This window comes from Tamandua tetradactyla, chromosome 2 (genome assembly GCF_023851605.1).
Source record: "Tamandua tetradactyla isolate mTamTet1 chromosome 2, mTamTet1.pri, whole genome shotgun sequence".
Lineage (NCBI taxonomy): Eukaryota > Metazoa > Chordata > Mammalia > Pilosa > Myrmecophagidae > Tamandua > Tamandua tetradactyla.
The window spans coordinates 205880262-205906465 of NC_135328.1; the positions used below are offsets into that span (position 1 = coordinate 205880262).

Here is a 26204-nt window from a genome sequence, read left to right on the forward strand (position 1 = left end):
CTGATTTACCTTAGTCCCAGCTTCGTTTTTATCTCTAATTGAGGTCTGATTTCTTTTTCAGTTACTTTAACTGTTATTGTATACAGCTATGTGGCTTGGGCATTTTTAATCTTGATCAATGTTACCCAAATTGTTCTCCATGAAGAATGTCCTATTTAATACCCACAAGAAATATATGGGAATCTCTACTTGCTCACACTTTTGCCAACATAATGTATCATCAAATTTTATATGTTCCATTTAAAAATTAAAATTAGACCTAACTTTAAGGTTGCATGTTTTTAAAAGTTTTATGATCATCCCTTGGTTTGAAAATCATAAAAGATATCCTACAGTTTTGACAACGTAGGGATTCTAACCTCATGTTCATAGAAAATAATTCTTGTTTGACCCCAGTGGGGTAGAAAAATGTCATGGCTATCAGCTGCTTCAATATAGAGATTTTACATTTGTCGGGCAGTCTACAGTTTTTCAACACTTTGTATGTTACACGGATTTTGGTCAGTAGGTACATTCCTGCACTTTCAATAATTTAAAGCGTACCCCATACAAAGACAGCTCAATAAACACATGCTTTTTTGAGTTTGATGTTCTGGTTAGGGCTTTGGGTATCTCTATTTTAGAAGGAGATGTATTGTAAAGGTCAGAAAAATGTACTAAAGAAAGGTCACCTGGGTTTGAAGTCCATCCTCTATCACTTTTAAGTTGTGTGACCATGGGCAAATTACTTGAGTATGTTTCCTCATCTGTAATCTGTTTTAAAGTAGTGTTGTGAGGATTAAATGGGATGAGTCCTGTAAAACTTGGTGCAGAATCTGACACATAACAGGCACTCAACAAATATAACCGTAATTATAATTATACATGGTTATAGGTGGTGATAGATTAAGATCTACTTTGGTAATATAAATCTGTCTTTTTGGAGATAAGAGCTCTGGAGTCAGGTAAATTCCTCTATAGCTGTATGATCTGGAGCAAGTCCCCTAACCTCTCTGGCTTGTCTTCATATGAGTAAAGTGGATAGAATAAAATCCAAGTCTTAAGGTTTTCCCTGAAGCTTAACTGCATAATACCTAGCAAACCTAAGTGCTTACTACACATTCTGTTCTTTCCTCTCAATCTAAGGACAACGACACATAAGACATCTGGAAACCAGAGGACCCGAGACCAGGGCGGCCCAGGCGAGCCGGTTATGGCTGGTGCGCGCTCGGAGCGCCGCAGGTCAAAGAGGAAAGGGCCACAGAGCAGTAACCGATCGCTCAGCTCTTCAAAACCTCTCCTCCACACGCGGTTCCGGGAAGCCAGCCCCTCCGCAAGCCGCAGTAACCAAGCAACCCCTCCTTACGGTCGGTCATGCCCACTTCCTGTTCCGGCGTCTTGCGTCATCGCCGCGCGACCGGCAGCGGGCTTCCGGGAAGACCTGGCCCGAGTGGGAGCCGTCCTGGGTGAAGGGAGTTCGAAGGCCCGGGTCGCGGGACCTGAATTCGGTGTCCTGGTCTGAACTCAGGCTTCGGCGTCGCCATGGAGAGCGGAGGGCGGCCCTCGCTGGGTCAGTTCATCCTCCTGGGCAGCAGCTCTGTCGTCACCGCCATCCTTTTCTCCGTGTACCGGCAGAAGGCCCAGGTCTCCCACGAGCTCAAGGTCAGTGCCCGGGCCGGCCTGGCCTCAGCCACGCCATCTCTGCCCCACGATTTACCTTAGTCCGCACCACAGGCAGAAACTTTGCGAAAGAGGAAACAGATTCTGAAGATGATGTCGCGCAGTTAGTAAATGAGGAGATGAGATTAGAATCCGGGTCTCGTGTTAACGGGTTCTCCTAAGTTCCCCTCATTGGTCAGCATGAATCTTGACTTCACTAAAATATTAAATATTTATTGAGTCTCTGTGCTTCAGGCACTGAGGATATAACACTAAGTAGAACAGCCAAAAGACTCTGCCCTCGTGGAGGTTCCATTCTAGTACAAGGAGACGGGCCACCAACAAGTAAATCATACTGTATGACAGTTGGTGATAAATGCTTTAGAGTAGTGCCGGGAAGAGGGGAAAGGGAATGCTAGAGAAAAATGCTCTTTTAAATAAAGTGACGTTTGAGCACAGTCCAGGAGGGATGAGGGAGTGGGTCATGTAAGTGTCTAGGGGAAGAGCAGTTCAGAAGAGACAACAGCAAGTGCAGTGATCCTGGTCTTCCCCCACTTCCTTAACTACTGAGCTGCTTGCTTCAACAATGTATTTTTTTTTTTAATCTGTATCTGGTCTTTATTCAAAATAATGTGTCCAGAATGATTTTGAGTTTTATGGAATAAGCAATTTAGATAGCAGGCTTCTTTTCTTCTGTGGTAGATTTCATTTCTGCCGGCTTTTTGGTAGCTGCAACCTTCTTTTTTTTTTTTTTCCCGGCTACAGGCTTCTTGCCTGGGGCCCTCTTATCTGATTTGGCCTCTAGTGCTGCAGCAGCTTTATCCATCCTGAGTTTGTGATTTCTGGCCTGGTGAAGAATGGTGTTCTGGCACATAGTCTTTGCATATCGGTTTCATTTCAATGTGATTCTCAGGTTTTTCAGCGGATTCTTCTTTAGGACTGCAATGAATCTTCTTGTGTGTTGGATCTCTGGGCTTTTCAAGATTCTGCTGAGGTCTGTGTTCAACATCTTGTATATGGGAAGGTTGTAGTCACTCTTGAGGAAGGCAGCTTTACACCAAGTGCATATAGGTCATCTAATTTGGGGAAAGCACTTTCAGTCCAAATACAGAAATGTCCCACATGCCCACCAGGAACAAGTTTCAAAATGTTCAGCTTGCTTATGTTAAGCAGGATAATTCCAGGGATGTTTCTGAAGACCTTGATAATACTATTGTCCTCATTTATAGGTATTGCACAGTGCCCTGCTCTGTATGCGACGATGGTTTCTCATTTTATCTTTGCCAGCTCTCATTCACTGAGAAGCATCGACCTTTTGATATCATTCCAGGCCTTAAGTTTCTTAAGAAGCAAATAGCCTCATTGATCATCTTGTAGCTTTCAGCTTTATCCTAGACCACCAAAGAAAGTTCAGGAACTTCCTCAATGTGATGACCTTTAGACATGAGCAGCACTGGTAAGGCTGAAGCGGTCAGGTCGGAGCAGATGGCATATCACTTCTGTGTTGTATTTACTCTGTGGTGCCATAGATGCCATGTTTTGGTTGGTGCAAACATGTGACCTCCATGACACATATTTCCAAAGCACCCTGTCCGGATCGGTGAGTCCCACTGCCTCGAACTCGGGGAATTTGAGCCACGGCCCTGCCAGTGCCCCAGAACTCAGCAAGCACTGGTTTGATGACCTGCTAACTTTCTGATAGAGTAGGGCTCTCTGTTGTTTTTGAGCAAGTTGGTGTGAGCAGAGTTCACAATATCTTGTCTAATGGGAGCCTTGAATACAGCAGTCAAAGTAACATTTTTGCCAAATGATTCCCCCTTTTCAGAGTGCCGATATCAGTGGACAAGCCATGCCATGGCAGGGAGAAGAGAAGGCCACAATCCTCTCAACCTGGCAGTTCCCACAGGAAAAGCAACAATATCTTTCTAATATGATAGTTATTTTAAGAATAATAGTCTTTACGTAGCACTTTGTAATTTGCAAAACATTTCCATCTTTATTTTATTTTTCTTCACAATAATTCTTTGAGGCAGAAAAGAATGACAGTTACCTCCAAATTGCAATCAGGGCATTGAGACTTAGGGGAGGGTCTTACAGATAAGTCATCTTGGAACTTAAACTTAGGTCTTTTGGTTCTAAGTACAGAATTTTTTTCTGACAGATCGCGTTGCTTTATTTTGAATGTTTAACTGGTCTGTGAGAGTGACTTCTGTAGGCCAGGGACAGGGTCTTACTAATCCTTCCTCTTTCTTCCTAGGTTCTTACTTAGTGTTTCAAATGGTTAGTAAATATTTGTGAATTCATTTAGGCTGAAATTTCCAATATGGCAGTTTAGGGCTTAATTTGACATTTATGTGAAAGGTGGACTCGTAAACCTGACTGGCTTCATTAGAAACAAATGTGAAATCCCTGCTGTGAGGGGAGTTTTGAAATCTATCTGGAATGAACTGAGTTACCAGGCAATTGGATTCCCAGTGTGAATGCATCCTACCAAGATTCCAGCTACTCAATCATTTGCCTAATTAAATAACCAAGTTATTCCTGAAGTGGCTATGAGTGTAACCAATACTTTACTTACTGATTTCGAGATCGAATTGGCTGGATGTGGGATTCTCTTAAGTGGTGAATTCTCCAGGACCCATCTTTGGGTGACCTTAAAAATTTTATCAATTATTTCCTAAATGAGGACACAGTAACCCCTTCCTGGAAAAAGAGTTGGGATTCCTAATATTTTAGATTCTATTTTCTTGACCACGTTATAAAATTCCATAGTAGGGATCGTGTCTTATCCTGTGTATCTCTCATAGTAATAGAATGCATGTTTATTGCATGTCTGCTTTGTAGGCTGGGTTTTTTCACACCATAAAGCTCACTTAATATGCATAAATTTCTGTGAGATTGTTTTCCTCATCCTTTGCAGTTTTGGAAACTGAGACTCAGATCAATTAAGTTGCCCAAAGTCACATTAGATGCATTAAAGGTTGATTCAACCCCAGGTCTTTCTGACAATACCATCTATGGTAAAAATAAAAAGATTCTAATCACCCATCCTGTGGTGCATACTTTATTAGCTGTGTGACTTTGGGCAAATAACTTCACCTCTCTGAGCTTCTTATCTGTAATTGAGGATAATAATGCCTACTGTACAGAGATATTGTGAGTGTTAAATGGATTTTTGCATTTCAAGTGTCTAGCTTAGTACCAGGTGTATAGTATACCAAGTGATTATTTATTCACTAGTTTATTTATCAAATATGTATTGAGAATCTGATGTGTCAGGTACTGTTCTTGGCACTATAGATACAGCAATTAACAAAACAAACAAGGTCCTGGCCCTCCTAGAGTTAAATAGTCCTATGGAGGGAATCAGATGAAAGTAAGTAAATTGTGTTAGTATTGTTATTTGTGTTGTTTTTACTGTGTAGGTGGTTGTTTTGGTTTCCTAGGTTGCTTAAAGCAGATACTATGCAATGATTTGCTTACATAATGAGAATTTATTAGCTCATAGTTTTTAGGCTAGGAAAATGCCCAAATCGTGGCATCATCAAGGTGATGCTTTCTTCCTGAAGACTGGCGTTTTGAAGCTGGCCGCTTGTGATCCTTGGTCCTGGGCTCCTCTGCCACATGACAAGACACATGGCGATGTCTTCTGGTCTCGTCCTTCTCTTCTGGGTTTTGTACTTGAAAAACTTCTTATTTCCATGGGGCACACGAATGTGTGCTCACTCTCGCTCCTTCCACCCACCCCACCCCCAACCCCCACCTCTCTCTCCTTCTTTCGTTTATGATGGACTCCAGTAATAGGATTAAGCACAGCCTAATTGGGTTGGGCTGCGCCTTAACTTAAGTAACGTCATCAAAAGATCTTACAATCTGCACGTACAGGATTGGATTAAATTTAAGAACTGTTTTCTGGCGTGCATGGCTCCAAACCACCATAGTGGTTAATAATTTTTATTGATCTTGCTCCTGTCGTTTACTGTGTAGCAGTAGCTTAAACTTAGACTGACTTGAATATGTGTCCTGTACTCTTGAGAAGTTCCTCTATCTGGTATCCTTAAGATTTGTTGTTGACAATACCCTGAAAGCAGGGACTGTCCTTTATTCACCCTTGAAACCTATTACCTACACAGTACGTAACACATAGATGCTCAGGAAATGCTTGTTGATTTTATTGATTACTGATTTGGATGGTGGTCTGGTTTCCCAGTTTGGAAACTATGAATTGGAAGAGAAGGAGGAGAACTAAGGGTTACTAGAGAAAGACAGCAGCTGGAGTAGCTAAGCTCATTTGATTATGAGAGGGAAGAAAGGCAAACTAAGAAAGAGGAGAATAGTGACTATTACCAGTTAATAGAGATTTGTCCTAATAAAGCAAAGGTGTCCCTTTATTATAGCCCAGAGCATTAATTTAGGTGGTGATAATATCTACCGTCTCTTGAGCCCCTACCATGTGCTAGGTGCTGGTATAGGTGCTTTATGCATAAATCCTTAGGATCATGACTCTGTGTTGTCAACAGAGATTAAATTATGTTCAGTCTGTGGTATGAAGACAGCAAATTGATTATACTTTTTATATTTTCATTAAAAGTTGTTAAGATGATATATTCATAAACCTGAGGAAGAATGTATATGGCACCCATACTCTGCAGTGATGGTAGAGAGCTGAGACACAGCCCTGTGCTTATTTTATGCATTAAAACTTATAGGACAGAGCTTTAGAATCTGATTCTCTGTAATTTCTTTCTTGTTCAAGTTCCTCGATTTCTCAGTATGAAAAAGGTGAACAATTTTTTTCTTTTCTGCACTCTCACTTTGATTGAACATGCCAGTATTCAGCAGTCAATTTAATACATTGTTTGTATTTAGGGAGCTAAAAAAATCCCCTTGGGTGAAGATTTAAAGAGTATTCTTTCAGAAGCTCCAGGAAAATGTGTGCCTTACGCTGTTATTGAAGGTATGTTTGTTTATTAGTTAAATGAAAAACAACTCCCTTCTTCCAAAAGTTTGATAAAGATCTTCTTGATTGATGTTAAGTGCATTTATGGCATTGGGGCAGTGGTCCAGAATATGGACTTTGGGGTCAGAAAGACTTGAGATATTTCTGTGGTCTTTTGTATGTGACCAAACCTTTCTGAACATCTGTTGCTCCATCTCTAAAATAATACCTGCCTTAGGGAGTTATCATAAGACTTGAATGATGTAATCCATGTGAAGTGCTTAGTGGAGTACCCCCCAGATATCAACTGTGATTACAAAAATGTCGTCATTTTGATTACTTAAATTAATTCAAACTCAAAATGAATTTTAAATTATCTTAAAGGAGAGAGTAGAGCAGTTCTTCAGAAATAAAATAATTTGTTTCTACATAGGAGCCGTGAGATCTGTTAAAGAAACACTTAATAGCCAGTTTGTAGAAAATTGCAAGGGGGTGATTCAGCGGCTGACGCTTCAGGAGCACAAGATGGTGTGGAATCGAACAACCCACCTTTGGTATGTATCCATTTTCCACTGGCCGGAAACCTTACCCATCAAATGCTGGTGTCCTGGGTACTTTTTAAAATGCAGAGTCCTGGGTTCCATTCCAGCCGACAGAATTTCTAGGATAGGAGACCCTGAATCTTTTGATGAAGTTTGAGGACCCACTGATTTATGGCATGAATTAATGATTTGGGTACTTGTTAAATTAATTTTGTGTCATTAATATCAAGTACCATTTTTCCACATGATCCCAGTGGGTTTTTGTTGCGGATATTTATTTTTTTTATGGGCAAAGGGAGATAGATGGTACACAGGTGATCTGCACTGGTGTTTGTTGTCCCCCTGATCTTGCCTGAGGACCTCAAAGATGGAGGTTTCTCTACTGTGAGGCAGTTAGATGATCATTGTTTTTCTTGTACTCTTCCACTTACCTTTGACTTCATCCTGTCCTTGTGGGGTTTAAGTGAGCTCCATCTCTGCTTGGGTGTGTGGTGTTTGATTTTTTTCTTTCAGGAATGACTGTTCAAAGATCATTCACCAGAGGACCAACACCGTGCCCTTTGATCTGGTGCCCCATGAGGATGGCGTGGGCATGGCTGTCCGAGTGCTCAAGCCCCTGGATTCAGTGGATCTGGGCCTAGAGACTGTGTACGAGAAGTTCCACCCCTCGATCCAGTCCTTCACGGATGTCATTGGCCACTACATCAGCGGTGAGCGGCCCAAAGGCATCCAGGAGACAGAGGAGATGCTGAAGGTTGGGGCCACCCTCACAGGTGTGGGTGAACTGGTCCTAGATAACAACTCTGTCCGCCTCCAGCCCCCTAAACAAGGCATGCAGTACTATCTAAGCAGCCAGGACTTTGACACCCTACTGCAGAGGCAGGAGTCGAGTGTCAAGCTCTGGAAGGTCCTGACGCTGTTTTTTGGCTTTGCCACCTGTGCTACCCTCCTCTTCATCCTCCGAAAGCAGTATCTGCAGCGGCAGGAACGACTGCGCCTCAAACAGATGCAGGAGGAATTCCAGGAGCATGAGGCCCAGCTGCTGAGCCGAGCCAAGCCTGAGGACAGGGAGAGTCTGAAGAGTGCCTGTGTTGTGTGTCTGAGCAGCTTCAAATCTTGTGTCTTTCTGGAGTGTGGGCATGTCTGTTCCTGCACTGAGTGCTACCGTGCTTTGCCAGAGCCCAAAAGATGCCCCATCTGCAGGCAGGAGATCACCCGGGTGGTTCCCTTGTACAATAGCTAACTGTCTTAGCTGCTCAGTTAGACGTGAAGGACCCCACCCCGCACCCCCTTTGCGGGGAGCTTTATCTTGAGGCCTTTAGAAGAGCAGAGGTGGGATGGCTATTAATCTCTGACTGAGGGAGACTGCGCCAGTCCTGCACATCCAACATTAGGATGTTACCTTTCCAGTCTGAGGGAAGAACCTTTCCAGCACAGAGCTTGAGAATCAAAGATCCACTTTTGTATGGGTGTGGTGGCCTGGCACCCCTTCCCACAAGCCAGATAAGTTTCTTTGTGACTGAAAACCTCTGGTTTCTGAAGGGCTAAAGCCACTGACCCCCAGACCTTCTAGCCTTGTGTCTCTGCCCCAGCTGAGCTGTTGATTCCTGTGGATGTGTTGTAGGGCTCAGCCCAGCTCAGGTGTGGATAGCTCAGGCTGAAAGAGAGGGGAAATAGGAGCCGAGTGTGTAGATGCTTTGCAGAGCTGCCTCTGAAAAGATTCTGTCTTGGTTTTACTTTCTTTTGCTTATACCCTATAGGGAAAATGCTTTCTTCAAAATTGTCAGGCCAGAAGTGTGAGGTGCCCTCACCTGCTTGTTTTCTCAATATGTCACATGTATACAGAGGACAAAAGAAAATGAACTCCAATACATCTGTCTTCTACCCAAATGAATGTAACACCTGTCAGTGGAATGAAGAATGGTCACTTGAAGGGGCAGTTGAAATCATGGTCAGTTGATGACAGTTCCCAGCAGTGTGAAACTAGAGGTCATCTTGACTGCAGCCCCCTGAAATCTCCACTGACCTCAAGGGAGGGCCACCAGAGAGCAACTTGAGAGGGCCAAGTGGTGGCTGCTGGTTTTCCTTGCTGTGGATGGACTGCAGAGGCCTCGCCACCCGAGGTGCTGCAGACGCTGCTGCTCCAGCTCCTCCTTTTACAGCTTCTTCCCATGTTCTTGCCAAGGAGAAGTCGCCGGTCAGCATCCAGAGCACTGAGCCTTTTCATGGCTCCTCCCCTGCCCCTTCCTCATGAAAAGTCACATCCTGTGGGTGTAATCACAACCATCCCTGCCCACATTATCCTCATCCCCTTACCTGCCCTTGAACTTGGGAGGGGAACCTCATGCATCACCTTGAAGTAGTCATAAGTCATATACACAGCTCTTTTTAGATTTCCCTTTCCTGTCTTTGACCATTCACCCCCCTGGTCCTCCTTTGGGTAGGGGAGGTGGGGGGACTCTCAGGGGGCCAGCACGAGTACTATGCAGTGTTCAGTGTGTACAGCACAAATTAAACACATCGAAGTCAAGTGTTAGTCTGGTGCTTTATTAATAAGAGTCTCATGTCTAAGCTGAGGTTTCCGTGGGATGGAATCGAATCTACCATGACAGAGTTGAAACTGTGGACTTTGAGACCTCTGTGTTGTCAGTCTCAGCCGTGAGGTCGCGTGGTCTCCCCGAGGTACACAGACGCAGCAGTGCTGAGGCTGGATGCTCAGCTTGGGACGTGGGCTCTGGCTGACCTGTGAGAAGGCCGTCCTTGGGAGCCAGGCTGTGGGTCCCACCTGGCCTTTCTAAGACAGGTATCTTCAAAGAGGTTTGTCCTGACATCCTGAATACCAGGGCCGTGAGATTTCACATGGTAGGAGTGGAATGGGCGTGGGGTATTGGGCAGCAGGGAGGAAACTAACATTTAGTGAGTCCTTGTGAGTCCCAGCTATTGTATCATGTGCTTTTTCAGACTCCATGAATTGATCCTCACAGTAATCCTTGAGGGTGGGTTGTGGAATCTCCATTTACAACAAGGAAATAAGCCCAGAGAGGTTATGTTCATGGAGCTGAGAAGGCACAGCTAGTAAGTGGTGGGGTTAGAATTTGAACAAGGCTCTTTTCAAAGCTAATCATCTTCTTCCCCACCAAGGGTGTGACCATCCCTCAGCACTAAGAGGGACATACTCCCCAAGGTGCCCATTTCCCAGGAGAGTGGAGGGACACTGACGGCCACCCTTGGGAGGAACAGGCAGTGTGAGAATCCCCTCACCAATATCAAGTCCTCTTCAGCGAGGTGTCATAACGCTGATTTTACGTGTGGAGACCAGGGCTGGGTAGGGTGAGAGGGTGAGTGATGGGAAAGAAAGCATCTGCCCCTTTTTCCTTGTCCTGTTGGCGATGACTCTAAGAGGACCTAGCTTTTTGAGAAGGATGAATTAAGTGCCTGTGGTAATCAGAGTTCAGCCTTTTGCATAGATTCAATGAGTAAATCTGACCAGAGAGATAAAAAAAAGTGGGAAGGAAGCTGCCCCATCTCAGCCCCATTCAAATCCTGGGTAGATGTAAATTAATCCAGCCTGAGTGCTTCCTCTGAAGGAGCTGAGTCAGCTGCTGCAGGTGACATCAACAGTAAGAGTCCCTGCCTCAGGAAGCAAAATGGACATGTATGCAGCAGCCCTGGATTTGAGGTCCATCCTTAGTCCTAGCTCATTCGGGGCTGAGGCTGTCTTAGGCTTAGAGTCTGGCTGTCACCTGTGGCAGTCCCACCAGCCATGGTAGCAGCCTCATGTCCAGGAGGGTTGAATAGACCTGGACTGCTCCATGGGACTACAGCTGGAGGGGGGTGGGGTGGGACTGTGTCAAAGGGAGAAAGGGAGGTAGGAGGCTAGTTCTGAACTGACCATGGATTGTTGTAAATTATGATTCTTTACTAAGTCGATCTTTGGGCTAATTCTCATTCAGCCTAGGCAGAGATCATCTTGAGTGATTACTACTGGTGTTCTGAGTCTGCTGTGCACTTTATGTGCAGTGCTGCATGTGGTCCCGCAGAGTGAGCAAAGTGAGGCTCAGGAGGATTGCACTTTGCCTCTGGCCACACATCAGCATGAGCCAGGCACTATTAGGGCCTTTGCAGGCTAATGCTTTCGACCAGCCAGGAGAGAGGCCACATTACCTCCTTACAGGTAAGCGGGTTACTTGCTCATGGCTAACAGGGTCTGACTATAAAGCCTGTACCCTTAACCTTTTATCATGCATAGACTGACTGGTTAGAAAGGCAGGTTCTTCAAGAGTCAACTGAGGTATTAGAGACACATTGCATTTTCCAAGCTTTCCAGCACCTCGAAAGTCACCTGCCATACCCCCTGGCTTTATAGAGAGCAGGTTGAGGCCCTGAGGGTCTCCAGATTATCCTGGTGGAGTAAAGGCTAGAAGGCATGTCTTTAGAAACTTCATTCAGAATGCTATGTGAAAAAAAATGAAAAAAGCAAGCAGCATGGCAAACCAGACCATCCCTGGCACCCTTCACAGTCATCCTAGGCTGTGAGAACTCCAGTCGAGTGAGGGCCCTGGTGCTGATGGCACCCAGAGGCTGCTGGGAGGAATGGGTGGCAAGTTCAGTTTCATTGATGGGTATTCATTTAACAAAAATTTTGCTGCATGTATATTTCTTTCCTAGAGGTGCAAAAGAGAAGACAGTCCCTGCCCTCAAAGGGCTCAGAGTTGGTTTTAATGTATCCTAATTGTTTGAAATGGAGTAAATCCTGTTTGATGGATGTGGTGACTCTCAGTTATTAGACATATTTCTGGTTCACAGAATATTGTAGCTGAAAGGGCCACATTCTCCAACCATTCAAAACAAACCAACCGAGGACAGTGTGTCATTGCTGAAGAGGAGCCAAGAAGAGAAAACATACCCCATAGATCCTAGAATGATCTGTTTAAAACACCGACCTGACCATGTCCCTCCTCTGCTTAAACCTCTAGGCTGTCTGTCATCAAAAGGATCAACCCCTAGCTTCTCCACGGCATATGCTGCCTCTCCAAGAGCAATGCATCTGTCATACACTTGTGGGTCCAGTAACACCATGCTGTTGATTCCTTAACACACCATGCCATTCCCTCATGGCACTCCAGCCTTTGCTCATGCTGATTCCTGCCCCTGGAATTCTGGCCCTTCCCTTTTTCCCTTGGTGACCTCTATTTACCCTCTTCCTCTTCTAGAAAATCTCCTTGTTCCTCCCCACCTAGGCCAGGTGCCCCTTCTCTGAGCTTCCATAATACATTATGCACATCTTTATTCTTGCTTTTATCTGTATTGTCTATATTTTGGGCAGGGGCTGTATCTTACTTTTTTTCCTTTTCCAGCAGCATTCTTAAGTAGTCAATATATACCTAATGTTCAGGCTTACTTTTTGCTAGGTACCCTGATAAGTGCTTTTACACGATTGATTTCTTAAGCCTCATTATGAGTTATTCTTACACTAAAGAAAAGGAAACTGAGGCCCAGAGAGGTTGAGTGTCTTCCTCAAGGTCATGTGCTACCACATGAGAGGGACTGGATTTAAGCCTGGGCAGTCTGACTCCAGAACCCAAGCTGAGCTCTTAACCACTGAGTGTACACAGAGGGAATGAGTGAGTGAATGAAATACATGTGGGGGAAACAACCCTGGAAGGCTGCCTGGAGAAGTTGGCTTTTGGACCAGAGACAAAGGCCTTTTAGTTCTGAGGAGTCAAGGAGAGGGCTGAATGGATGAATGATAAATGAATTGTGCAGGAGGAACACCTTGTCCAGTGGCTGCCTGGAGCTTTGAGGACTCCACACAGAGAGGTCCAGGCAATGCCCTCTCATGGTGGGTGTTAAATGGTCTAGGATCCCAAAGGCTGGCTCTCTCTCTGTGCCTGGCTTGATTGCTGTGTGATCTTGGTTAAGTAAACTCAGCCTCTCTGAGCTTCAGACCCTCCTATAAAAGAAGCTCTCCAAGGCTCCCTCCAGCTTTGGCATCTTGCTTGAGAAAGAGTCAGAAAGATCAGGGAGGGCAGTTTGAGGCTAGTTGCCTGCCATGGCCTCGGAATTACATTTTCAGAAAGTGGGGAGAACTCAGCACATTTTCTCTCTAATTAGATAGCATATGCCTATCAATTTTGAATGAGATACGTTTCCATGTATGATGTCCTGAATTGCTCCCCAAAGTGCTCATTAGTCACTTCCCCTGCAGCTGCCTCATTGTTTTCTAGAGGCCAGCCAGGGGACCTGGCATTTCCTCTCCCTGAGTGTGGGGCCCATGAGCTTGGGCCTAGGCTGCACCTGAGGCGGGCGTTGGTCAGAGGGGGCTGGCCAGGCCTGATTAGGGCCTGCCCGGTCAAGTAACACACCCGCTTCCTCTCTCCCCTCTTCCTCTCAGTTCCTGCAGGAGCCTTCTGCATCGCATCCAGCCTCTCAAACTCAGACTTCCTTGGAGTTGGGACATTGCCCTGGAGGGCTCAACAAGCATATTTTAGTCGCCTACTATGTGTCAGGCACCTTGCATCTGTAAATGAAAGTTCCCTGGGCCTGGAAGGTACAAATACGGTCATACTAATATTAATGTCCACACTGCCATAGCTGCAGGTCCTGGGCCCCTAAGAGTCTTCCGTAGTTATTTAAGAAGCACCACAGGATGGGGATTCATGCATATTCCACATTAAGTGGGCTCACATTCTTTCCATCTTCTCACATTTCCCTGGCCCCAAGACTCAAAACTGCTCTCCCTATCATGGGAGCTGGTTTAGCAAGGCAATCTTCTCTGTGACCACCAGGTGGCGGTGGGTCCCTATGATTGTGGCTGCTGGAGGAGAAGCTGAGGTTGTGTTTCAAAAGCCAGCAGTTTTCTCTGCCGGGAAGGATGGGGAGCAGGCTTTGGAGAACAGCAACTGAGGTGGAGGCAGGGGCTACGGATCCCAGGACCTGCTGGGCCCAGTTGGAAAGGGGAAAAGGAGGAATTTTCTCTCCAGTTCTCTCCTTTTTCTGTCCAAATCACCAGGAAGCTGGCTGCACTTGTGAAAGTTTTGAGAAACCCAGAAAATTCAGAGGGAAAAGAAATCCCATGTTTCTCTCCCCCTCCCCTATAATTTCCCGGGTATTCACATCTCTACATATACTAACTATATCTTTAAACAAAAATGAGATACACATAATGCATGGCATGTTCTTAAAATACCCAAATGAGTCCATATTGGTGAAGGATGTTCAAAAAAATTGTATGGCATAGATTTTGATTTTCTCCCTGGAAGAATTTCCTTAGTGGAGACTTTTGCTTCTCTGAGCTGGTCTGCTTTTCTCACTCTCATCTCCTTCTGTCTCGCCTTTGCCTTTTACTCTTTCTTTCACATTTCAGGCTTCCTCATCCCCCTGATTTCTCACGTCTTCTTCTCTGCTTCCTTTCGGGCTCTCTCTCCCACCTTTACTGGGCATTTCTGGCTCTTGCCTGCCTGTTTGCCTCTGAGCGTGTGTTAGAGTTTCTTCCTGTGGGTGTGGAACTGTCTTCCTCTCTGAGGTTTTCTGAGCATCTCTGATTTTTTTTTCCTGTGAGGTCTCTCTCCTAGTCTTTCTCACCTGTGCGCAGCACCTGCCTTCCCAAGTCAGAGCACCCTCTCCCCCCACCCCAAACCCTCAGCCCAGAGCCTGCTGGGGCAGGGATGGAGGCCTCTGTGGCCGCAAACGGGGCCGCTTCTCAGTTTCACCCTCCCGCTCACACAGGAAATTCACTTCCCAGGAAGAAAAGGTGGGACTCAGTGCGTTGAGCCACCCCCTCCTCTTACCTTAATGACCCTGTTAGCACCTTGTGTGAGCCTCACCATGTCCTTTTGAGGTCGATCTTGTTACCCCATTTTATAGATGAAAGGAATTCTGACCCAGATAGGAAGTGCCTGCCTTGAGGTCATACAAGTAGGAAGCCAGGCCACTGGGGTTGAACCAAGTCTTCTGATTTGTTTGTTCTCCGCCAGGGCCAGTGAAAGATTGCCATGCTGGCTGTTGGGAGACCCGGGTCTCAGTCCTGCCTCTGTCTCCAGTTGGAACTCACTCTTCCCCACCATACAAGGGGAAAGTTTCCCTCCCTGTGATCAAATGCTATCACCTCCAAGGGATGGCACAGTGCTTTGACAGCAGTGCTTGGGGCCTGAAGGCTCCGGAGCTGTGCGCAGCCCCCTCTCGGGGTCCTGGGCTCGGCAGTCAGTGGCCACATGCCTCCAGTGAGGGTTGAGCCCCGACAGTACCGACCCCAGGTTTGGGGGACAGTCAAGGTGAGGGCTCCTCAGTTGATTCAACTGTCTCTGGGCTGCAGGCATAAAAACCCTTCTGTTGTTACCGGCACGTGTGGGAGGGCTGGTTGCCAGCTCCAGCCCGTGTTCTCATCTCGGGGGCTTCAGGGCTTGTGGCTCCCTGGGACTTGGCTACAAATGTTCTACCTGGAACAGGAATCCATCTCTCTCATCGGATTCCCAAAAGGTTCCTTGGCCCACAAGAGGTTTGGACTCACTAATCTAACCCTCCTTGATGACCGCAGGTAAGCTGAGGAGCAGAGGACAGGAGCTTGTCCCTGTTGTCTTGACTCCCAGGTGTCCTTAGAGAGGCAGTGTCATCCCACAGTTGAGAGCTAGGCCTCTGAGGGAGGACCTGTTGTGCAGCATTGGCTCCACTTCTCTGAGTCCTTGTCTGTAAAATAGAGATGACAGGGAAAGCTGCTTTCTAGAGTGAGTGTTGGTATAAATCTGAATACAGGGCTTGGCATGATCCTGGGACACAGTCTTTGGAACTAGGCTGAGGTCAGTCCCCACCCCCACCCCCCACCCCCCATAGTCCCCTTCAGCAGCCCTGGCTTGGCTTAGGCAGTTGCTCAGAGGAGTAAGAAGCTTTTTATTTGGGGGACTCCAGGCCTCTTGTGAACCCTGGGAGGAGAAGCCCAGCAGGCCGTGTACTAGAAGCTTGGGCTTTGGAATCAGACTGTGGATCTAAACCATTTGTCCATCTAGACTAAAGTCATTCCTGCTCTCATCTGTCTCCCAGGATCGTGAGGACCATGTCAGAGTGTGATGGTGCTAGATCCGTCCCACCCAGCCACTCTTCTCTTCTCCCTGCTGAAGCCTGAGAAACCGTGGGAGTTTCCCAGGGTCCCTAGAGCCCCAGCGCCTCTCCACCCGCCCAGTCTGGGGGTTGCAAACGGGGCTTCTGTGTCACAGTTCCCAATCCCAGAGCTTCAGGAAACCTCCCGCCACCTCCCTCCTCGCCTACTGTTGCATGGCGTGGAGTGGGAGGTCACAGGCCGGTGGCACCACAGGGGCTGCTGGGGTGCTGGGGGATTTGGCTTCTCAACTCTTCCTTAACTGTCCTTACTGTTTCTTAAAGTTTTCTGGACAGTATATGGGACTCTTACTTTCTGGGTCATTGGTACAAAAAAACTTAGAAAAATTACCCTTTTTTTTCATTTTAAAGAAACACACCAAGCATCATTGTTGGAAAAAAGGCCTTTCATTTTATGACTACCTAGGCATTGCTGGCAGCCCCCCCCAGTGTGAGTGTGAAGTGTGCTGCAGGGCACGTGACTCCCACTAACGAGATGTATAATCTTGGGCAAGTCCATTTGCTGCCTGAGCCTCAGTTTCCCTATCTGCAAAGTGAGGGGGTGGGGGTGGACTAGAAGACTTTTAAGTCGCTTGGGAGTGATTTTCAAACTATGCTCTCCAGTGCTGTGGACATTCTTTGAAGGCCCTTTGGGGGTCAAATGGGGTTGAGAGGCCCAAAAGGAAGGGCCCCTAAGCCCCTGGCTCCTCTTCATCCCCAGCTGGTCACCCTTTATGGATTTTTTTAATCTACTGAAGCTCCTCCTAAGATTTTATTTGAGGAAAGGGTCTTGATGACTAATTAATCAAACAAAAAACAAAGGAAAGAAGCTAACACCCCTTGAGATGTCCTGAGGGAAAGGGCTGGGACTGCCACCCAAATCCTCAACAAGTGGTTACTGAGTAAATGAAAGAATCGTGAATGAATTCTTCTCTTAAGTTTCCCTGATTCTAAATGGAGCCACCTCCAGCCAGTCGACGTGCTTTTCTCTCACTGTGTGTTTGTGCAGACATGTGCATGTTGGGGGGGCGGGGTGTGAGGGAGGGGTGGGCCGAGGCCCTGCCCTTTAAGGACAGTGGGGAATTGGCTGCACCCAGGCTCCACCGCCAAGTCAAGAGGGGTGGGGGGTGACGTGGTGATGTAGGATTTTATCCGGGCTTGTCCGAGTGGTGATCCCTGCTGGGAGCCACTTAGCCTTCTGGAGGTGACCATCTGGCCACCGACATGGCATGGAACTCACCACCTCCAGGCCCTCACTGCTGACTGTCTAGGGTGTGAGCCAGCCCTGGCAAGACTGAGCATCCCCAGAGCTCCATCTCTATGGAGACCTCGGCCTGGACTGCCATGCCCCGCACCTGACGTTGGGACATCCAACAGGCACATCCTTCTCTAAGTCTGTGACTTAGTTTCCCCATCTGAACAGGAAGGAGGGAATGAAAACAAAGGGAGTTAACAGGTGTCTAGCATCTATTTATGCCAGGCATTGCCGGGGCTGACTTTCCCTTTTCTGTCCCTCTAGCACCAGCGCAGGGCTCAGTGCACAGGGGGGGGTTTTCCAATACGTTCTGGACTGTCAGTCCTGGAAGGCCATGGAGGTAGCTCAGTCCTGTGGTTTTTAATTCTAGAGTCCTGGGGCTCAGTGAAGGAGCTTTCAGGTAAGGTTTGAGGGGGAGCTGAGAGAGAAGGGCTCTGGAACCGACTCCCACCTTTGCCTTAAGCAGGTAGCTCCACTTTTATCTACTTTAGATATGGAAAGATTGATTTTGCAACTGAAAACAAGATGCAATCTTTTCCAAGTTTCCCATTTCATAATGTAGAGTCGAAGGCCTAGAGGGGAGAAGTGCACAAAGGACACAAGAAGCAATTGTAAATAATAACTACATTTATTGAGGGCTTATTATGTGTCAGACATATGATACATGTATTATCTTCCCCACAACAAACCACACAGTAGGAATGATTATCTCCATTTGGAAGATGAGGAAACTGAGGCACAGAAAGGCAAAATGATTAAAGAGCTAGGAAATGATAGAGCAGGGATTTGAACCTGGGTTTCCAGATTCCAGAGCCTACAGGCTGCCCCAGTGAGCTCTTCACCCTGGGCTACTACACGGGACCATGTATCACCAGGTTTCCTTGCTGTGTGGCTGGGAGGATTTCACTCCTGCCTTACTCGGTCCATTCTTTCACCTGGACCTGGCACCTTCAACACAGCCCTGGGCATCTGCCCCAGAGCCAGTCCCTCGGCTTGGGATACAAAGGCAGGAATGGAGTTGCGGGCATGTATTTGCATCCAGGTCTGAGGCTGTAGGGGGAAGGCATGGAAGATATGGGAGGACTGTGTGAGGCCTTTGTAATGGGGGCAGTTGGGAGGGGTAGGGTGAGAGGGAATGTTCTTTTGAAACACTTTTCCTTGGAGAACTTTGTGACATTGGTGATATCACTCAGCCTTCAGGTACCTCATCTGTAAAATGGGCCTGACCGATCAAGGTCTGCCTGCTTCTGAAGGTTGATGGGAGATGAAGTCATGGAAATGCTTTTCACACTGTGAAGTGTCATGTGCCTGGGAGCGGTGAGTGGGTTCAGTAAGGGGCAGGTCCTGAACTGGGAAGGTGGAATGCTGCCATGGTTAACCTTATTTGGAACAGGCAAAGTAAACGCCAAACAGATGGGGTGCATAACCTGGCTTCTCTTCCTGCTCTCCTTTGCTGAGGATGCAGGGGTTTGTCAGCCCTCTCTGTGCCTTTCTATTTACCTTCTGTGCAGTAGGACTGGGATCAGTGCGCGAAGTGAAACTGCTTAGTAACTCGCAGCAAAAGGAAGGAGCCAGGTGAGTGCGAGCTGTGTGGGGTGGTCTCAGCCCTTCATACTGTCACCACTGTGGGGAGTCCTTACAGGGACCTGGCATCACAGCTGATTTCTCCTGACCCTATCACTAGCCTTGTGACCTTGAGTAAGTCACTTAAATCCTCTTTCTGCTACATCAGTTAAACCGGGATGCAACCTCTTCTCTTTCAACGTCTACTCAGGAGGTGTTTATTTTGAGAAGCAAGGTCAATAATAGACATGAAGTTGCTTTGGGGGAAAAATAGAAAGCAGGATACAAATGTAAGAGCTTCTTGTTGTTGTTAGTTTATCATCTTGCTTGTTATGCTTTTGTTTCCTCTCCCAGCACTTGGCCTGGTGCTAACCTCAAAGCAGACACTCTGTAAAGCCTTGATGAATGGTGACAGGCGGTTTGGGAAGTGGAGCAAAGGGAGTCTGGAGACTTGCTGCTTCTACCATTGACAAGCTGTGGGATTTGGAGCAAGTCCCTGACCCTCTCTCTGCTTCAGCGTCCCTATCTGTAAACAAGGAGGTTGGTTTAGGTCATCTCCAAAGAGCCTTCGAGTTCTAGCCACTATGAAGTGTGCATGAATGGTTACTGTTCTCTCATTCATCAAATCATTTCTCAAATGCTTTACTGAATATCCACTCTGAGCCAGGCATTGGGAACCTGATTTCGTTTTGTTTCCCTAACAGTCCTGCAAGGTACACAGACAGCTAGCTAGCTGTACACCATATTTCATAGCTGAGATTATGAAAATTCAGAGGGGGAAGGTGACTTGCCCAAAGTCATACAGCTAGCAAATGACAGGGCTGGATTCAAACCCAGGCCTTGAATCCAAAGGCCACATTCATTCCATCTGCAACATTGCTTCAGTCTCTTGTCTCTCAGCCCACTTCCTCCCTGCATCCCTTCCTCCCAAGAGGTTTAGACTCTGGAGGCCTGGGAACCCTCTTGCACATTTTGGGGAGGGAGTGACCTTGCTGCTTTCAGGCAGCCCCTCTACCAGATGCATACCATTAAAAATCTGCCTCTTTCTCTCTCCAGTCCCACCCACACACCCAAAGTTCTAGATCTAATGGTGTCAGTTCCCTGTCCATGGGACCCCCTGTAGGGCAGCAGGTTGAGACAGGTAAGGCCTCCCTTGGGTGACCTGGATGTGTTTCCTAGTCCTGCCTCCAGCAGGTTACATGACCTTGAGAGGGTGCTGCCCTCTCTGCAGCCAGGCAGCTCTGATCAGCGCTGGCGGTCTCCAGGGGGGGGAGCAGGTGCTGTCGACTCTGGGCAAGGCTAACGAGCCCTCCTCACGCACTTTGCCCTCTCGGAGTTACCATCTGCTTGGCAGATGCGCCTCCCAGGCCTCTGGGGCTGCCCCAGTCTCCCTCCCGAGATCGGGGAGCCCGCTCCTGTGCTCAGAGGCTGCCGTCTCTCCCCAGAGTTCGTGGCTGTTGCTGGAAGGGAGGTCCCTGAGGGGAAAGGGCTGCGGGTCCGGGACGTGCCCCGCGGAGGCAGCGGGCGCTGGGATCCGGGCATCCCCGGCGAGCCCGGCTAATGAGGCGCTCCCCTCTCCTCCGGGAGGCGGGGCTGCCCCTTCCCGGCGCCCCCGCGCATCCTCCTCCTCCCCGAGGTCCCGCAGGAACCCGAGGCCAGCGCCGCCGGGGTTGGGGGGTGGGGAGCGGGGCCTTCCGGGGCGGCTGAGGGCGGGGGGAACGATCGCGAGGCCCCAGCGGCCGGGCCCGGGGGTCCTGAAGTGGTGCGTGAGCGTGGTGGGGAAGGGGGGGCGGCCCCCCGGTGGGCGGCTGGCGGGGAAGGCCGTGCCAGCCGGCCGCTCTGGTGCCCTCCGACCTTCTGCCCGGGCATCGGCGTCCGGGAAGAGCCACCTCGGTCTGCCCTCGGCGTGGGCGCCGTCGGCCTGCGGCCCCCTTCCGCCTCCCCCGCTCCCCTCGGGAGGGGGCCGGGTAATCACCCGCGGGAGGGGCGGGGCGGGGGAGGCGCCCGGAGGCCGCCGGGCCGGGGCGCGGCGCACTGGGGGCCCCTCCGCGCGGGCGGGATCAGGGGGCGGGGGCGGGGGCAGGAAGCGAGCCCGGGCCCAGGCCGGCCGGCGCGGCCCCGTGACGTCGCTCGGCTTCCAGGGATCTCTCCCCGCGGCCCGCGGGCCCCTCCTCCCGCCTCCTCCCCGCGCCTCGCCTCCGCGCCGCGGCCGGCATTTCTCGCTCGCAGCTCGCTCGCCCGCAGGCTCCTCTGTCCCTGCCGCCTTCGCCCCTCTCTCTCTTTCTCTCCTCCTTCCCTCTCCGACCCTCTTTCTCTCGCTTTCGCTCCTTTCCCTCCTGCTCTCATCTGTCTCCTCCGCTCCAGTTCTAGTCTCTTCCCCCACCCCTTTTCTTCTTTCCCCCCTCCTTCCGCCCTCTCCTTCTCTTCTTCCTATCGTCCCCCCTGCCTGCCTCTCTCTTCTGTCTGTGTTTTTCTCCGCGTCTCCCTCTTGGTTTCTCTCTACCCCCCATCCCGCTCGGCCCCCCTCCTTCCCTCCCTCCCTCTCGGTTTCCCCCCTCCTCCCTCCCCCCACCCCCCCACCCCTCCGCCCCTCGCCGCCCAGCGGCTCACAGCTCCCAGTCAGCCTCCTTGAGCCAGCGCCGCCGCCGCCTGCACCCGGCTGGGGGTGCGCCGCCCTCGGTCCCGCGCCCTCCGGGCTCGCAGGGACCCCCTCCCCACCCTTCCCAGATCGCGGCTCCTCCCGGCCCGGCCCCCGCCCAGCGCCGGAACGCGCCGACGATGTGAGTCCTGCTCGCCTCTGTCCGAGCAGCAGCCACTCGCGCGCCGAGCCCGAGCGCAGCGCAGCGCAGCGCAGCCGCGGGCGCTCGCCGGGTCGCTCGGGCGGGCGGCGCGCTCCCGTCCTAGCTGTGCCCCCCGGCCTCCCGCCGGCGCCACCCCGCCGCAGCAGCCCGTGGGCCGTCTCCGGCCGGCCGCCCCCGGCCCCAGCGCCGCTGACCCTGTCCGCCGCGGGCGGGGACGCGGGAGGAGGAGGCGCCGCCGCGGAGCCCCCGGACGCGACCATGTCGGAGGTGCTGCCCTACGGCGACGAGAAGCTGAGCCCCTACGGTGACGGCGGCGACGTGGGCCAGATCTTCTCGTGCCGCCTGCAGGACACCAACAACTTCTTCGGCGCTGGGCAGAACAAGCGGCCGCCCAAGCTGGGCCAGATCGGCCGGAGCAAGCGGGGTGAGTTCACGGTCCCCTCCTTCGGCGCTACGGCCTGGTCTAGGTTTGCAGGGGGGACTCCCACTCCCGGGAGCCCGTACCGACCCGTTGGGATCCCAACCCGCAGAATTGGGGGATCCCGCACTGCGGGTCGGGTTCCGGCGCGCCGCTGGAACCCCTCCCCCCAGCCTGTGAGTGGGGGGTGGGTGGCGATGCCCAGTAGGGTCAACGCGGGGGCGTGGCGGCTTCTAGCTGCACCGGGGCTTCGAGGGTTATACCCGAGTCACCACCCGCGCCAAAGTTTGCTTTTTGATTTCTGCCCCCCACCCCCTTTTGCGCAGTATGGTCGCAGCTGCGCTTCTTCGACAACCCTGGGGGAGGGGCGTCCTAGAGCTCCCCACGGAGCGGCGTGGGGGATGCGAGAAGGAGCCCCCATTCCTGCGGGGAAGGCGAGGGGCGCTCGGGTCGCGGCGGCTTTTCATTGTTACATGGCGAGGGGTGGGTGGCCGGTTGCAGGCGCTCGGCGCGCGGGCTGGAAAAGCCCCGGGGAGAGTGAGGCTCCGAGAGGCTCCGAGAGGATCTCCAGAGGCGCGGGGACAATGAGAGAGACCGACAGCTACCCTGAGAGACAGAGACGCAGAGATGGAGGGCGGGGTGCGGGGGGCGGCGCGGGAGCCAGAGAAGCCGAGGGACTGAGACAAAGCTCCAGCGGGAGCCAGAGACCGAGAGGCAGCCAGCTGGGGAGAGACGAGTGTGGGGAGGACAGAGAAGCAGCTGAAACACTGAGGGAGACAGGCGACCGTCGCGAGAGGTGGCTGGAAGGACTGAGAAAGATGAGACCAAATGGAGATGGGGAGAGAGGCGGACGAGACGGCGAGGGGCGCCCCAGGCAGGGGACGGCTCTGACCTCTGGAGCGGCGGGGAGAGCTCTCGACTCGCTGCGCGCGCTGGGCCCCGGACCCGGCGACCCCCCTCCCCCCCGCGCCCCTCACCTCCGCACCCAGCCTTGGCCAACCCGCACGGAGCTCGGGGCATCCCCAGGGGTCCCAGACCCTGAGGCCTCGGCTCCTCCTCCACCGCTTCCCTCTCTTCCGCGAGGCTTCTTTCCAAATGCACGCGCCCTGCGGGAAAGACGCGGCCACAGTGCGCCCTGGTTGCAGCCCGGGCTGCAGCGTTTGCGTCCTCTCCGCTTGCGAGCTGGGTGCAGGCTTGGGATTGGGGATTGGGGGTTGGGGGTGGGGTGTTCAGAGGGAAGAAGCGAAGGGACCCCTGGCAGGGACAGAGGAAGAGGGGGTTGTTTCAGAACGCAGGGAGTCCTCCTCCTTCGCCACTCCCCACCCCCCGCGACTGGGCGTAACGCGAAGCTTCGGGCACCGCGGGCGAGGCCCAAGCGTGCTTACCTCTCTTTTTTTTCTCCCCATTTTTTTTTTACAGTTGTTATTGAAGATGATAGGATTGATGACGTGCTGAAAAATATGACAGACAAGGCACCTCCTGGTGTCTAACTCCCCCAAAGACAATGAGTTAAAGGGAGAGAATAAGAGCGGCGATAACCGTTATTGGCAAAAGAGCATGAAAAGAGAAAGCACTTTGAAATTTATTACTAGCTTGCTACCCACGATGAAATCAACAACCTGTATCTCGTGTCAGGCCAGGAGACAGATGAGGCGAGAGAAGGAGGAGGAGGAGGAGGAGGAGGAGGAGGAGAAGGTTCTGGGTTCCTCTGCAAAAATAAAAACAAATAAGTAAATAAAATTAAAAAAATAAAAATAAAAATCACTATATACACGCATATAAAGAAATTAAAAAAAACAAGTCTCAGTTGCAGCTATTTGTTGAAATTAATATCCATTTCTTTTTATAATACAGTGAATAGTGCGGAATTATAGATCCGGATTTTGAACCACTTAAATAATAAAACAACAACACCTGGGGTTTTGAGGTGTTGGCATTCTTTGCTGATTTGGCTGTTCCCAATGTTTACAGTATTTCATCTTGCAAAAATGGTTCTGTGCACTTGGATGTGAAATGCCCAGTTTTATTTTTTATGTTATCCTTGGATACACAAAAAAAAATCAGAAAATAATCTCGATATTGTTTTATTTTGATCGTTCTATGAGGTTATCAGAAATGTGTTTAAAGCAAAAAGGAAACTTTTCTAAGGAATGACATAGAAAGGCTCCTTGTTTTTATTTTAAAATGTGATTCTAAAGCTTGTGTTTCTTTGTTGCTGCAAGCTATTTGCCCAAGTTAATGCAAATGGACATATTTTGTATGTAAAAAAAAACAACAAAAAACAAAGAAAAAAATGCTTGAGCTTTTTCTACCCAGCCTCTGCAGTCTGTGTGTATGAGCAGCCTGTTTTTCCCCCTTCTAATATTGTGTCAGTTTATTCTCTTTAATGGACTGTACAAAAAAAATGTAATCACAAGAGTGCCAAATATCTTGAAATGCCAAAAGGCATCTTGGTTTCTTTTCTTTTCCCTGTGCTCTGAGTCCATGTAAAGGAATGCTTGGAGTGTCTTTTTTGTTATTTTTAGGGATTCTCGTAAGGCACACCAGCTGCCTATTTTGCATGGTATTTGCAAAAATGCCTCTTGCGTGAGGAAATCTTTTACCGTTTCTTTTTTCGTTGTTTGTTTGTTTGCAACTTTGGACCTCAAGAGGTTTCCCTTCCCTTCTGACTCCTGTTCCCTCTTTTCTTAATTCAATATTCTGTATGTTGCACCTTTAACCAGCACACAGGGCTATTTCTCCAATGTACAATAAAATAACTCTTCCTGTGTCTCACTCCTCTCTTTTCTCTGCTTTGGTGCCCAGGACTTGCTGTTTGCCTGCTGGGTACAGCCAGGAAAGAGGGAATGGGTGGCTTTAGTGAGGGAGGCATAAAAGTGGCATGGAGGGCATGGTGGGTTGAGCTCAGATGGTGGGAAGTAAAAGTTCGGCTAGCAAGAGCATTCCAGAAGGGCCGTTTGATTCAATTTTGCATTTGCTTTGGGGTCCTTCTGCACCTGAGGTTTCTCCCATACCCTGGGGAGAAATGGGAGGGGAGAAAAGGGAGGACAATGGGTTGGGAAGTGGCCAGCCTTGCTAAGAGCAGTTGGAGGCTGACAGCCTTGGATTCAAATCCCAGCTCCTTCACTTTCTAGCTCTGTAGGCTTGGGCAAGTCCCTTAACTTCTTCAAGCCTCAGTTTCCAAATCTGTAAAGTGGTGACTAGCCACTGTGGAGAGGATTAACACAAAGTCCCTCTCCGAGGGCCACCTGTCTTCAACGGCAGGATGAGACATGCTATTCCCCCAGCACTTTGCCATTCAGAGTTCCCAGGTCCCTGCAATTTCTGGGACCCACAGCTTGGGAGGTCTTGGGCATCCTCACCCAGCAACCTTCCTCTTGGAAAGCCGCGTAATGAAAATGTCTGAGTGTGTGTTAGGCTTGGGGCGATTCATACTGATGGAACAGACCCCTGGAGAAGGGGTGCCAGGAGGAGGCCATTGTCTGGTGAAAGGCCAGGAGAGGTTTTTCATCTGGGCTGTTACGCATCCAGGAGCCCCAGAGCCAGCCAGGAGCTTTTTAATGTGTTTGCTGTAAAACTGTCAGCCAGGGAGTCACAACACAGCTCGCAGTGACAAGAGCAGGATTGTGACTCAGACATCAGGTAAGACGGAAAGGGGGAGCAAGGGGGGCTCCTGAGGGCCTGTGGGGGGAGCGACGACGTCTCAGCCCCCTTCCCAGGCACGGAGGCCCCAAGCCTCACAGTTCTCAGCAGGGAGCTCGTCATCCTATCAGTCATTATTGGGAGTGGCAGGCAAACCGGAGCTGGCACCGCCACTGCCACGGGGGCGATTGGAATGTCTGCTTGATTTTCCCAGGTGCGGGACCCTCTTCCCTAACCCAGCCCTCTTCCCTGTGACCCCAGGCAATATCAAGGTTTAGGCACCATCGAGCTGTCCAGCTGCCCTGTCTTGTTCCTG

General features: G+C 49.8%; 2 protein-coding genes and 1 pseudogene across 2 annotated transcripts; 2 read left to right on the top strand and 1 right to left on the bottom strand.

Moving 5' to 3' along the window:
• The first annotated feature begins 1368 nt into the window (after positions 1-1368).
• Positions 1369-9013, top strand: MUL1 (mitochondrial E3 ubiquitin protein ligase 1). The gene is made up of 4 exons (XM_077151017.1): positions 1369-1641; positions 6508-6595; positions 7011-7131; positions 7633-9013. Exons 1-4 carry the CDS (start codon positions 1522-1524, stop codon positions 8360-8362), a joined length of 1059 nt encoding a protein of 352 aa, XP_077007132.1. The 5' UTR covers positions 1369-1521; the 3' UTR covers positions 8363-9013.
• Positions 2225-3504, bottom strand: LOC143674802 (large ribosomal subunit protein uL4 pseudogene; annotated as a pseudogene).
• A 13014-nt stretch (positions 9014-22027) lies between the features above and the next one.
• CAMK2N1 (calcium/calmodulin dependent protein kinase II inhibitor 1) lies at positions 22028-25018 on the top strand. The gene is made up of 2 exons (XM_077137917.1): positions 22028-22252; positions 23666-25018. Exons 1-2 carry the CDS (start codon positions 22087-22089, stop codon positions 23734-23736), a joined length of 237 nt encoding a protein of 78 aa, XP_076994032.1. The 5' UTR covers positions 22028-22086; the 3' UTR covers positions 23737-25018.
• Positions 25019-26204: the final 1186 nt, after the last annotated feature.